The 13,077-nt window shown below is 52.7% G+C and overlaps 1 protein-coding gene across 1 annotated transcript in view; it reads right to left on the bottom strand.

Moving 5' to 3' along the window:
• The window catches only part of LOC123595664 (small G protein signaling modulator 1-like), a gene marked incomplete at its 3' end in the record, with an annotated part of 72,322 nt that extends 59,530 nt beyond the window's left edge, over nucleotides 1-12,792 (bottom strand). The window contains exons 1-2 of the mRNA XM_045473346.1: nucleotides 12,663-12,792; nucleotides 12,523-12,566 (exon numbers count right to left, since the gene is read on the bottom strand). Of these exons, the coding sequence (XP_045329302.1) occupies nucleotides 12,523-12,566; nucleotides 12,663-12,681 (63 nt within the window). The remainder of the gene's footprint in view (nucleotides 1-12,522; nucleotides 12,567-12,662) is intronic.
• Between the last annotated feature and the right edge of the window lie 285 nt (nucleotides 12,793-13,077).

The following is a 13,077-nucleotide window of genomic DNA, read 5'->3' as shown; positions in this document are numbered from 1 at the left end:
GGCACGTGGATCTTCCGAGTGCTAGAAAAGTCCTCCCTCTAGCATGACCTTCTTAACCTGCCCTAAATGTGGCTGTTGGCCTTGCAAGGGAAGCAAAAGCCTCTCTCATTTGGCTGCTGCTAGCCTGGCCCCAGTTAATCGTTCACTGGGATGCTATAAATAGGCACCAGGCATCATTCCGGCACAGGATAGTGCTTGCCAACCCGCCCTGACCTGGAAGGGGGGGTATTCTGGGGTTCGAGAATGGGTTTCCCACACACAGGACTCCCGTCGCTGCCCTGCACGGGTGTTCACATGGCCCCTGACAAGGAGGTCCCCCCAGTGCCTGGTTCTGGAGCATTCGCCTGGGGGCACCTTGGCAAAAAGGTCCTTCCAGCAACATTCCCGCACACAGCCACCCCTGGAGATGATGCAGTTGTGAAGACAGTCTCCACCGCCGCCCCTCCGTTCCCAAAGAAAACGGCCTGCGTGTCTCACGTTCTCAGCCCACACCCTGGAGACCAGCCAGCTTTCTTCTGGGTGCTTCTGCCTGCTGCATGAGGCGGCTCCCCGGCAACGTGCCCCACTTCCACAGACCCACATGGGCCTCACGGATGAGGAAGGCACGCACGGGCTCTGGAGCGTGCCTACGTTCTCTCTGGGGGTCTGGGCCGCTGTAGGAGGTAAGAAACAAAATTCCCAGACGGTTGCTTCAAACACACCCAGGGCGAACCAGAGAACATACTAACCACCTCTAGCCTACGTTAGGGGGGAAACGCAGTCAAGTGTTGCATCTGAGGGCTGGGTTAGAATCCTTGCTCTCCCCCTCGGCAGCTGTGTGACCTTGGGCAAGTCACTTTACTTCCTCTATGCTTCAATTTACTCAGCGATAAAATGGGGTAAAATAGGACCTACCCTTTGGGTTTTTTTTTAAAGGTTAAATATGTTAAAGGATGTAAAGTACTTTGCACCAATGTCTAGAACACAACAGAATTTTTGGAAATGCTCTATGCCTATGCATTTGTCCAAAACAGGATCTCTAGCCACACGCTCTTGTGCCCTTAAAATCTGGCTAATGTGACTCAGGAACAGTATCTTTTATTCAATTTAGTTTTGCTTAATTTAAACGTAAATCAGCACGTGTGACTAGTGACTCCCATTGGACAGGGAGGGTCTGAGGCACAGTGGGTGCCCAATAAACACTAATTATGATTATTATCAGGGGTTGTTGTTATTAGAGGGCTCACCAGGTTAGAAGTTAGGGTGCATTTCATCTCTGAGCACCCCGAGGTCAGAGAAACCGTATTTATCTTGGTATCCCAGCATCTTCAGGGTGGTTCTGAACCATATTAGGGTTTTGGGGTTGTGGACCCTTCACGGTACTGAGGATATGCTCTCCCTAGAGCAAGTACAAAGCGTCTGCACAATTTCAGGGTTCTGCACACCCCTAAAGTCAAATCTGTGGCCCGGCAGAGACACCTGGCACACAGCAGGTCCCCAGGCAGCACTTGGGACGGCAGCCAAGCACTTCCACAATTTAGGGGCTGGGTTCCAGATGCTGGCGGCCTCACCCTGTCACACTGGACATCTGTGGCTTGTCTGCCAGTTCCCATGTCCCTGTCTGGTCATTTCACCTTGACTCTCCGCTGGGTCTCCTCCCTCACTCTCACTGGGCTGAAGCCACACTGCCCTTTCAGGCTTGATCAATCTGAGCAACGAGTCCCACAGTGAAAGGGGCAAAAGCTGCATGTGAGCCGGGCTGGTCTGATGAAATCTCCTCCTACATCTTCCCCCAAAACCAAGGGGGAGGGGAAGCTCTCTGTCTGCTGATGCCAAGCTGGCAGGCTGGACCCCAAGAGCGGCCAGGCAACTCTCCCCCTCCCTGCAGAGACAGGCGAAGCACAAAGCCAACACACAGGAAATCAGCACAGAGATAGGAAAGCAGAGAAGGTCCTGATGACATCATTGGGACCCCTGGACAGAACTGCACCTGAAGCTGGCAGTCTGCACCCCAACTTCCCATACCCTTGAACCAATAAAATCAGTTTTTTGAGCCTCTTTCCCTTCTGGCTTTGTGTTTCTAGATTTCTTTATTGTTCTAGCTAGCTTTGCAAGGGATTCCCCACAGTGAAATGGGTGAAGCTGGCTACAGCACCCTGCTGTGCTGCTTCTCAAGTTGTGTGACCTCAGTCCAGCCTCTTAACCTCTCTGAGCTTCGGTTTCCTTCATCAGTAAAGAGGAGTTGCTACTTGTACCTACTCGACAGGAAGCTTGCTTTGTGTATTGGTGACTTAGAGCAGTGGTTAATATGTGGGGGTTGTAAAATGTCTTTATTTCTCAAAAAAGGGAGAAAAAAACAAAAGAAGGAAAAAATGAATGATAGTTCCTATAATCTGAATTTACTAATGAAACATACTAAATAATACAAACTAAAGGACCATTCATTCAAGGTCCCAGGCATCACCCAAATCCCGTGAACTCTTGAGGCTTCAGCTATCTGACTGTTTTTAATTTAAGGTTTTATTTATTTTGAAGGAGGGAGGAAGGGGGGGGGGAGAGGGAGAGAGAGAGAGAGAGAGAGAGAGAGAACAAGCCAGGAAGGGGCAGAGAGAGAGAGAGAGTGAGAAAGAGAGAATCCCAAGCAGGCTCCCTGCTGTCAGCACAGGCCTGACCCCAGGACTGAGAAATCATGACCCAAACTGAAATCAACAGCCAGACGCTTAACTGACTGAGCCACCAGGCGCCTCTCAGCTACCTGATTTTTAAAGGGAGGCTCACTGCAAAGGGAGCTGTTCCCATCCTCTATAAACCCGAGTTCCTTCGAGATTCTGTGAGAAAAAAAAAAGTGTAAACGGGCGCCTGGGTGGCGCAGTCAGTTAAGCGTCCGACTTCAGCCAGGTCACGATCTTGCGGTCCGTGAGTTCGAGCCCCGCGTTGGGCTCTGGGCTGATGGCTCAGAGCCTGGAGCCTGTTTCCGATTCTGTGTCTCCCTCTCTCTCTGCCCCTCCCCCGTTCGTGCTGTCTCTCTCTGTCCCAAAAATAAATAAACGTTGAAAAAAAAAAAAATTAAAAAAAAAAAAAGTGTAAGAACCTATTCACTTGTCTTCCTGTACCTACTAGAAGAAAAACACACCGCCTCCCACTGGAGTTCAGCACTCTTAGCTGCTGACCCCCGGGGGCACAGAGTGTTTAAGTGGCAGGGCCAGGAGGCTCACGAGGGTGTTGGACCTTCTTTGGCTGAGGGATTACTTCCATGGGGCCAGTGACCCACCAGACCCAGAGGGGAGATCCAGCTGCCCACCTCAGGATGGCGAGGCAGTCAGGCGAGACTCAGCCTTCCTGACCTCCATTTGAGGGCTCATTCCTTTGGACCCCAAGAAATACCCCCTTCCAGGTCTACAACACCCCGCCCCCCAGCCCAGGGCTTACCCAAGGGAGAGCAAGATCCTGTGCTAAAACATCTGCAAGTTCGGATGTGACCAGACAGGGCAGCAAAACATCCTTCTGCAACTGAGTTCTTTTTTTTATTTTATTTATTTTAGAGAGCAAGAGAGAGCGTGCAAGTGGGGGAGAGGGGTGGGCAGGGGTGAGAGAGGAGGAGAGAGAGAGAGAATCGTAAGCAGCCTCCATGCTCAGTGTGGAGCCCGATGCAGGGCTCGATCTCATGACTGTGAGATCATGACCTGAGCTGAAATTAGGAGTTGGACACTTAACCGACTGAGCCACCCAGGTGCCCCTCAACTCTCAAAGGGTAAGCCAAACACAGAGCCTGGTCCCTTCACAAATACTGGTGAATCTTCGGCAGCGATGGCACAATGTGGTGCCGTGTTGGTACGTGACCCCCCCCCCCCCCCCCCGCCATCCCATACGTGAGGAAATGGAAGCCAGAAAGGTTCGTGAATCTGCCAAATGGCAGGGCTGGAACTTGAACTCAAGGCTGTCCAGCTGCAAAGCCGGGACCTTTCCCCAACTCCACATTCTCAGAGTAGCTCGTAACCATATGCAGGTCATTGGCTTTGGCTCCAGGGTAATGCAGAGCAGGGTTCTAGAGCCAGAACCCCAAGCCGTACCACTGACAATGTCCATGACCTTTGGCAAGGCATTTGCCATCTGTGTGTATCGATTTCATTAGCTATAAGGGACAGTGTTTTATCCGTGTCGTGGCAAGGGGACAATTAAAGGAGCTCATCTGTATGAACTGCTCAGTAAGTGCTGTTTAAAAAGTAAAAGACTCTTTATCCTCAAGAAAGCCTTCAGTTGAGCCCTTGTTTCTCCTGAGTGGAATGGACACTCCAAAATAGTCTTAGCAGCTACTGAGTTTTAATGGGTCTTAAGTACGGGCTTGGCAAATGTGGAGCTGAGAAAATGTGGAAGACTTGGCTCTCAGAGAGTGATGCTGGCCAAATCTGATGGCTTGAGGTTCTTAGAACACTAGAGCTGTCCACCCTCGTCCACGTAGAAAGCAGAATGACACAGGGAGGAGGGGCGTGGTCAGGGGCAGAACTGGGACAAGGTCTCTGGGGTCCTCAGTTCCCATCCTGGGACCTGCGGCCAGGAACCGCAGGCCCACTGGGGTGACAAAAATGTCCTTTTCTACCTGCCAACCGGCAGCAAACGCTACCGCCATTTCCCGGAGCCCCTCATGCGGTGACCTCAGGGGAGACGCAGCCACACTGCACAGGAGACATCACCCACACGGAAAGCCAGGGCCCCTCCTGCCACTCTCTTCTCATCGAACCAAGGTGCTGAAGCCCAAGCGCTGCACTGGCAAAAGCTCCCGGAAGCCGCACTGCCAGAGACCTGAGAAAAGCATCAAAACGCAGTGCGCACGGATGTGGCTGCATTATTCACGAGGAGCATTTCTGCCGTCTTAAGCCTGAAAACACGACACACGTGAACTGATCTGAGTCAACCCTAGAACCAGCAGAGAGCCCCAAAATATCTGCACCCAGTATTCCTGCATTCAACTGGCAAGCATTTTTGGAACCCCTACTTGGCCAGGCCAGTGGGGAAGTGGCAAGAGTGGGGGGCTGTGCTTTCTAGCCCAAGAATTGAAAGCTCAGAAAACAAGTTTCCTCTCTTGCCTTGGTGTCCCCCACAGTTTTTGCCGGTCCTGCAGCCTGAGCAGTCCACAACATGGATGAGTCCATGTTTCTTCCCTTGTGCCGAGCCCTCCCATGGCTCCCATCTCACTTCTGAGGGTCACAAGACCCTGTGACCTCGTCTCTCCTCCTCCTCCATTCTTGTTCACTCCACTCCAGGCTCCTTAGCCTCTTCCCTACTCACTGTTCCCCACTCAGGGCCTTTGCACATGCTGTTCCCTCTGTCAGGAACACCCTTCTTGCAGATGTCAGTACGGTCCCCTCCTTCCCTTTAGGTCTCAGTGCAAATGTCACCCAACCCTGACCACCGCCTCTGGAGAGCCCTTCTCACACCTCTCCACCCACTTTCCAGCTTTATTTTCCTCACAGCACTTGGGACTTCTAATAGCAGACACTGCCTTTTTTTAAAAATAAATTGAAGGTTTGTGGCAATCCTGCATCGAGCAAGTCTATATCAGCACATTTTCCCAACAGCAATTGCTCACTTTGTGTCCCTGGGTCACATTTTGGTAATTCTCACAATATTTCAAACCTTTTCATTATTATTATATTTGTTGCGGTGATCTGTGATCAATGATTATGACTCACTGAAAACTCAGATGATGGTTAGCGGTTTTAACAGTAAGGTGTTTTTTAGGGAAGCTTCCACTTCTCACTCCCTTTTAAAAAACTTATATAATAGGAGTGCCTGGGTGGCTCAATCGGTTAAGCATCTGACTCTTGATTTTGGCTCAGGTTATGATCTCATGGCTTGTAAGTTCGAGCCCCACATCGGGCTCTGCGCTGACAGCGCTGAGCCTGCTTGGGATTCTCACACTCTCTCTCTCTCTCTCTCTCTTTCTCAGCCCTTCCCCTGCTCGTGCTGTCTCTCTCAAAATTAATAAGTAAACTTAAAAAAATTATGAAAAAACTTGAAAAATTTACACATCATATACAATAAAATAAAAATAAAGTTAATATAATTATATGACATAACATAGTAGTAAAATTTTTTTTTAATGTTTATTTTTGAGAGAGAGAGACACAGAATCTGAAACAGGTGCCAGGCTCTGAGCTGTCAGCACAGAACCTGATGTGGGGCTCAAACCCACCAACTGTGAGATCATGACCCGAGCCCAAGTCGGACGCTTAACCAACTGAGCCAACCAGGTGCCCCTTAAGACACACACATTGTTTTTTAGACATAATGCTACAGCATAGTGTAAACATAACTTTTTTAAAAAGTGTTTATTTACTTATTTTGAAAGAGACAGAGAGAGAGGGAAAGCATAAGGGAGGGGCAGAGAGAGAGAATCCCAAGTAGGCTCCACACCATCAGCGCAGAACCTGACCACAGGCTCGATCCCATGAACCACAAGATTATGACCTGAGCCGAAATCAAGAGTCGTATGCTCAACCAACTGAACCACATAACTTTTATATGCACTGGAAAACCAAAAAATTCCTTTTGACTTGATTTATCACAATATTTGCTCTCTTGCAGTGGCCTGGAACCAAACCTGCAATGTCTCCGAGATGTGCCTGCGTATATTTAAAATATGTTTATCTATCTGTCCCCCAACTACATTCTATGCTTGAGAGCATGTGAACAGGGATGCTGCTTTGTTCCTTCTTTACAGTTCCTAAGCTATACCTGGTACATAGTAGATGTTCAGTAAATATTTATGGAAGAAAGGAAGGAAGGAATAGAGGGAGGGAGATAGGGAGTAGAGAAGAAGGTAGGAAGGAAGGAAAGGAAGAAGTTTTCTTCTAAGAAACGGCAGAAAGGGTCAATCCTGGCCCCTACTAGCAGCTGAAACTTTCTGAAGTTCAAGTCTAAGCAAGACCCTCCTTGCTCTGAAGTCTTCCATAGCTCCCCACTACCTGACAGAGCAAAGGCTGCAGCCTGGCATTCACAGCCCCAAAGTAAGCTGTAACTAATGACTTTCCTGCCTCATCTATCTGCCCCCACCCCCACCCCCACACCTGACCCCAAGCCATGTTTCCAGGGTCTCTGATGAACCTCCATGAGGCCACTCTTCAGAGCCTGAGAAAGCAGGATTTGAATCCTAGTTTCTCCACGGACAGGCCGTGTGACCTTAACGTGAGCTGCTTAACATCTCTGTGCTTCCAGCTCCTCCTCTATCGACTCAAGGAGATAATTATCCTCTCTCTCAGGGCTGTCATGAAGAGTGAAAGAAGGAACGCTTGGCATGCACTCAGCACAGTGCCTAGCACAGAGGTTTCTTAACCTCCACAGCAGTGCCATTCCGGGCTGCACACTTCTCTGTGGTGGGGGCTGTCCTCAGCATTGCAGGAAGTTGAACAGCATCCCTGGACTCTACCCACTCAATGCCAGCAGCACTCTCATTTCTCACCATGAGAAATATCCCCAGACGTTGCCAAACGTCCCCCTGGAGTAGGGCTGCCAGATTTAGCAATGCATACTGACACTCCAAAAGTACTTGCTGTTTCTCTGGAATTCGAACTTAACTGTGTGACCTCTATGTTACCTGGCAACCCTACCCGGGGGGCAACATTGCCACCCCTCGTTCATGAAACGCCACTGGGTTAGACTGGAAGCACCATGGGGTTGACTCTCTTTCCTCCTATCTTCTTAGGAGGTAGAAACACTGGTTGACTCTCTTTCCTCCTGTCTTCTTAGCATGGGATGCCCTCCTCCCCCCATCCCATCACCCCACACCCAGGGGCTGGGAGGTGCAGCTCCCCAAACACACCCAGCTCAGTGGCAGTGACAAAGGCTCCAGTTTGCAGAGGTACACGTGGCCTGCCCTCTAGCACTCCCCTCATCCCCACTCCCCCTCCAGGGGGTCGGCCCTCAAGCACCTGCCTTCCTTCCAATTAAGAGGCCTGCCAGGCCCAGCTTAAGGCAAGAAAACAAGGAGGTTAGACACTTGGCTTCCCTGATCAATTTGTGTCATGGGAAGGCTCCTTTAATGGCAGTCGTCATGGCAACGAGAAGCCAGTCCCTGCTGCTCTGGGAACCAAAACAAAATTAAGGGGTGGAGGCGGGGAGAGGAAAGGAGGGGAGGGCAAAGCGGGCCTGGCAGGAGCCAGGATGAGAGCGGGCTGGATCTCAACTGGAAGAAATCATGCTGAGGCCACCCTGTCCCCAGCTTTCCCTGGGCGACACTGGGAGACAGACAAGATTAGATATCTGCTCAGAAGCAGCTCAGGCTAACGCGGTGGCTGTTTGCCCATGGCTCATCCTGATAGGTGAGTAATTTTCCTCCTCATGGATAAACCCCCCAGACCCTCATGAAGGGAAAGACAGATGCTTCCCTGAGACTGCGCAATTTACAAGCAATCAATTTTAGCTCCACCCTCTCCTTGCCAATAGCTCATGTCCTCCCCACTCCTTTCCTCGTGCTTTTGGGACAGGACCACATGCTCTGCCCCTCTGCCTTTGCCACCATTCTCCTTTTCTCTGTACTCCAGCCACTTCCGAGCCCTCTGTCTTCCTCAAGTTCATCGTGGTCCCTCCAGCCACAAAGTCCTTGTAGACGCAGCTCCCTCGGCCAGGAATGGTGTTCCTCTCTTTCCACCTCCTCCCTTTACCTAAAAGGGTTTATAGGTGCGTCACATATCTTCTCAAACATCACTACCTCCAGGAAACCTTCCTGGGCCACCTACATGAGGTTACTTCACCCTGTTACACGTTCTTGTGGGGCCAAGTGCCTCTCCTTCACACTGTGGTGCAAAGCCTGTAATGATCCTTTTAGTCACACTCAGAAGGTCTATCAGGGTGTGTCTACCATACTGGGATGTCAGCCTCAAGGGGGCAGGACTATCTTGTTCACTGCTGTGTCTGCAGAGCCCAGCCTGGTGTCTGGCACACAGATGCCCCTCAGTAAATACACACACCAGAATTTGAACCACCAGAATTTCGAACCTCACCCAGAGCTCCTTCTTCACCTGTTTCACAGTGCTAGGTCATACTGGCTCCCCAGATCAGCCCTGGACAGAGCTTTCAGCCCCACAGCCTCTGCTGACCTTTGTGGCTTCAGTGGCTTATCCCAAGCTTGCACACCTTGCCTAAAGAAACTCATTGTTGGGGCGCCTGGGGGCCTCAGTCAGTTGAGCATCTGGCTTCGGCTCAGGTCATGATCTCACAGTTTCTGGGTTTGAGCCCTGCATCGGGCTCTGTGCTGACAGCTTAGAGCCTGGAGCCTGCGTCAAATTCTGGGTCTCCCTCTCTCTCTGCTCCTCCCCCACTCATGCTCTGTCTCTCTTTCTCCTTCAAAAATAAAGAAAAACATTAAAAAATGTTTTTAAATAGAAAAAATAAAAAAGCAACTGACTGTTCAGCCAACAGTTCCAGAAAGAAGGGTGGGAGGTGTCTCTGGGCAAGGCTGTGACAGGCAGGGATGTGGCTCCTCTGAACCCAGAAAATGGGGAGAAGGAAGAGTTGACTTGACTCCTGGATTTCTACGCAAAGAGCTTCCCTATGCCACTCCACTGGAGCCTGGCTCTCTGATACTGGGGGGAGATGCTCCCCAAAGAGGTGGGCAGAGAAAGGGAAGGAGAGAGGAAGTCGGTTTTGGTGGGACGGGGGCTTGTCGCCATGCCCTCAGGGGGCACCCGTGCTGAACAAAGGGCTCACAAACAGAAGACCTGAACTTGTCCTTTACTGGTTCTGTGCCCTTGGGACATCATTTATTCTCTCTGGGCCAGTTTTCACACCCGTGCGATGGAAATCATGGCACCACACTTGCTGACATTGCAGTGCTGCATAGACGTGGATGGACACGGTTGGGTTATGATAGGCAAAAGCCTGGCTCTGATGTCAGACAGACCTGGGGGTGAAGTCCCTGGCTCCGCACCCTGTCGGCTGTGTGCTCTTGAGCAACTCACGCCTCCCCTCCAAGCTCGGGTTCTCTGTCTGTAAAGTGGGGACAATCGCACTCACCTCAGAAAGTTACCTGTACACACAGGGTACGGCACAGAGTAGCCCCCAGGAAATGGAAATTCTGATTCCTGAAACGATGTGCCCCACGAAATACAGAATTCAGAATCAGCCACCAACTCACTACTGTAAGCCGTGCCTTCTGACTGCAGATCCGGAGTCAATGGGCGCTAGAGGCCTTTTGCCCAAATTTGCAAGGTTCTGTCCCTGCCCCCCTGAGGCACCAAGGGGGATGCCACATAGGTCCCTCTGATCAGGCGATGGCCTTGGCCTCATGTCAGGCAGAAAGCTCATTCCATGCCCCAAACTCGGGTGCTCCCAGTAGAGAGGATGCAGGCCCACACCTCTGGTCACCAGGCGCAAAGTATACCCACCCTACCCCCCCACCCCTCGGCCAATAATCCAAACTAGACTGACATGGGTGGGACCTCCAAGGATGCTCCTTCTCCACATGTGGAAACTGAGTCCTTGAGAGGGGAAAGGACTTGTCCAGGGCATGGAGGGAGCTGCTGGCAGAGCTGGGACCAGGGTCCCAGCTGGAGCCCTGCCCAGAGGCAGATGCCTTGTTCACACAATCTTCTGCCTGTGGCCCCCACTCCCAGTTGAACAGCCAACCATTTCCTTGAAAATGCAGCCATTCCAGTTGCAAACATCTGGAGAGCACATATGACAGCTAGGTTTGGTTAAACAATGAACAGAGTCTGCAGGTTTTTAACCTGAAGGCTTTTGGGGGAGGTGCTAGAGACACCCTCCCCTAACACAGTCATCAGAATATTGTAGGTCTGTATGTTTTGTTGGAAGGTGGTCTATCTACATAGACCTTTCTTCAGGTCCCCACAGGGCCTCTAAGAGGGCTAAACTGAAAACATCTGGGCCTTTCTGAGGAATTCCACACATCCCACCTTATTCAGAAATGCTAGAATGAGGGGTGTCTGGGTGGCTCAGTCGGTTAAGCATCCGACTTTGGCTCAGGTCATGATCTCCGGTCTGTGAGTTCCAGCCTCGCATTGGGCTCTGTGCTGACGTCTCAGAGCCTAGAGCCTGCTTCAGATTCTATGTCTCCCTCTCTCTCTGACCCTCCCCCATTCGTGCTCTGTCCCTCTCTGTCTCAAAACTAAATAAATGTTTAAAAAAAAAAAAAGAAATGCTAGAATGTACAGTCAGCCCTGAAGCTGATTCTTTCAACAACGCGGGACATGCCACACCTAGAGACCTATACGCAGACATATGCCTGAGCTTTCTGAGCAGGGAGGGGCAGCAACAGGTCCAGGCTTCAAGCCTGTCCTTTGGTGGCTGTCTGCCACCAGGCGGGGAGGGGCTTCTTGGTGCTCAGTGCTGACACCAGATGCGGACACCCTCAACACACATACACAGGCACAGATATGAGGCCAGCCCCCAAGGTCTGAGGGCATTTGTGGTCTCAGGCTGAGGACTAAAGATACAGGGGTGAGGCAGCTCAGCAGTGACGGGGTCCCAGGATGGGAAGTGACATAAGGAAGGCAATAGACACACATACAATCACACATACACGGTCACAGCCTCACCCATGTACACAGAGACTCATGCATCACACAGATACACCTCATACTCACGAAAACACATGAACACACAGACCCATGTACACGCAATAAGAAGATATACTTGGATATCTCCAGACCGATGCACAGACATGCTCAGAGGCACACACTCACAGCCACATGTCCTCGCCCACATAGGCGTGTGCATGCTTTACACACACGCACACACACAGTCCAAGCATCTAAACGCTCCTCGGGAACCAACCACTATGGATTCTCCCCTCTGCGGGCAGTCCGGGGCTACAAACTAAAGGCTGGACTGGGTTCCCAGTTGGCCCCAAGGAGAGGGAAGGGGCAGAGGGACAGTTGAACCTTGCTTGCTTCTCACTCTACTGCATGTGGGGGTGGGGTAGGGGGTAAGGGAAACCCACCTGCCAAAACAGCAGGGGACAAGCCCACAAATGGAGTAACCCACTTGCCAGGGGCTATCAGGGATAGGGGGCGGGGGGAGTCCCTTGGCTCCTGGGGGTGGCTCCAAACACTGAGAATTTACGGGAAAGGGGAGATCTGGGATGAGGGGCATTTTTCCACAGTGAACCTTTTCCCCTTCCGAAGTCTCGTCTTCCTTCTGCAGCTCCATTCAGTCCCCCACCACCCAATACACCCAGTCAGCACCCCCAGGCGCTTGCCTCACCTTCCTGAGATCCAACCACAGGCTCCTCCACAAGAGGAGGTCCTACCCAGACATATCCAGGGGTGCCCCACTCCGGGGGACCCTCCTGCTGCACCCGCCCCTGCACACAGCATAAAAACATCCAGAGTCCCCCTATACTCCAACCCCCAAACTCACCCGCCTCCAGTTCCGCGGGAGGTAAATACCCAGCCAGGTGAGCCCCAAACCGGAAATGGCCTTCCCCACCGCCGCCACCGGCCACCTCTCCTTCGGAGACCCTTCCCCGGGGGCTTGAAAGCCCCCTCCCCCAGGATCGCGCCCCCCGCCCCCGCCTCTGGCACCCACCTCCTTCTTGACGGTGCGCAGCAGCCTCTGTCGAGTGTCCGCCTCTGTGGGACCAGACGGGGGGCAGCCGGTCAGCCGAGCGCTGGGGGCGGGGGCCCGGGGTTGCCCTCCCGCCGCCCCCGCGCCCTGCGCCCGCTTACCCACGGCGCCGGAGGCCATGGCCGCGCGCGCTGCGTTCCCAGCCCAGGGGGCGCCGGTGCCCGCTCTCCGGCTCCGCAGCTGCAGCCGCGGGGGGGCGGCACCGAGCGCCCAGTGACGTCAGGCCCCGCCGCGCAGCCGCCCCGCGCAGCCGCCCCGCCCCGCCGGCGAGCCGGCGAGGAGGAGGAGGAGGAGGAGGAGGAGCCGCCGCCGCCGCCGCCGCGGCCGCCGCGGCGGCGCAGCCTGGTCCCTGGCGGGAAGGTCCTCGGGGCGACTCACGCTCTGGGCCCCTACCACCAGCAGCCCCGCCTCCACGGGAAGCCCCGCCTCCCACGCCCGGCGCCCCAGGTCCCACTCCCCCTCTAGTGGGCAGGGCGGAAATGCATCCTTCGTTCCCAGATGTGCTCCATGCCAGGC

The sequence above is a fragment of the Leopardus geoffroyi genome (genome assembly GCF_018350155.1).
Source record: "Leopardus geoffroyi isolate Oge1 chromosome D3 unlocalized genomic scaffold, O.geoffroyi_Oge1_pat1.0 chrD3_random_Un_scaffold_40, whole genome shotgun sequence".
In the NCBI taxonomy this organism is placed as follows: Eukaryota; Metazoa; Chordata; class Mammalia; order Carnivora; family Felidae; genus Leopardus; species Leopardus geoffroyi.
The sequence above is the reverse complement of the archived record's forward strand: the minus strand, read 5'-3'. Positions and strand labels throughout refer to the sequence as shown.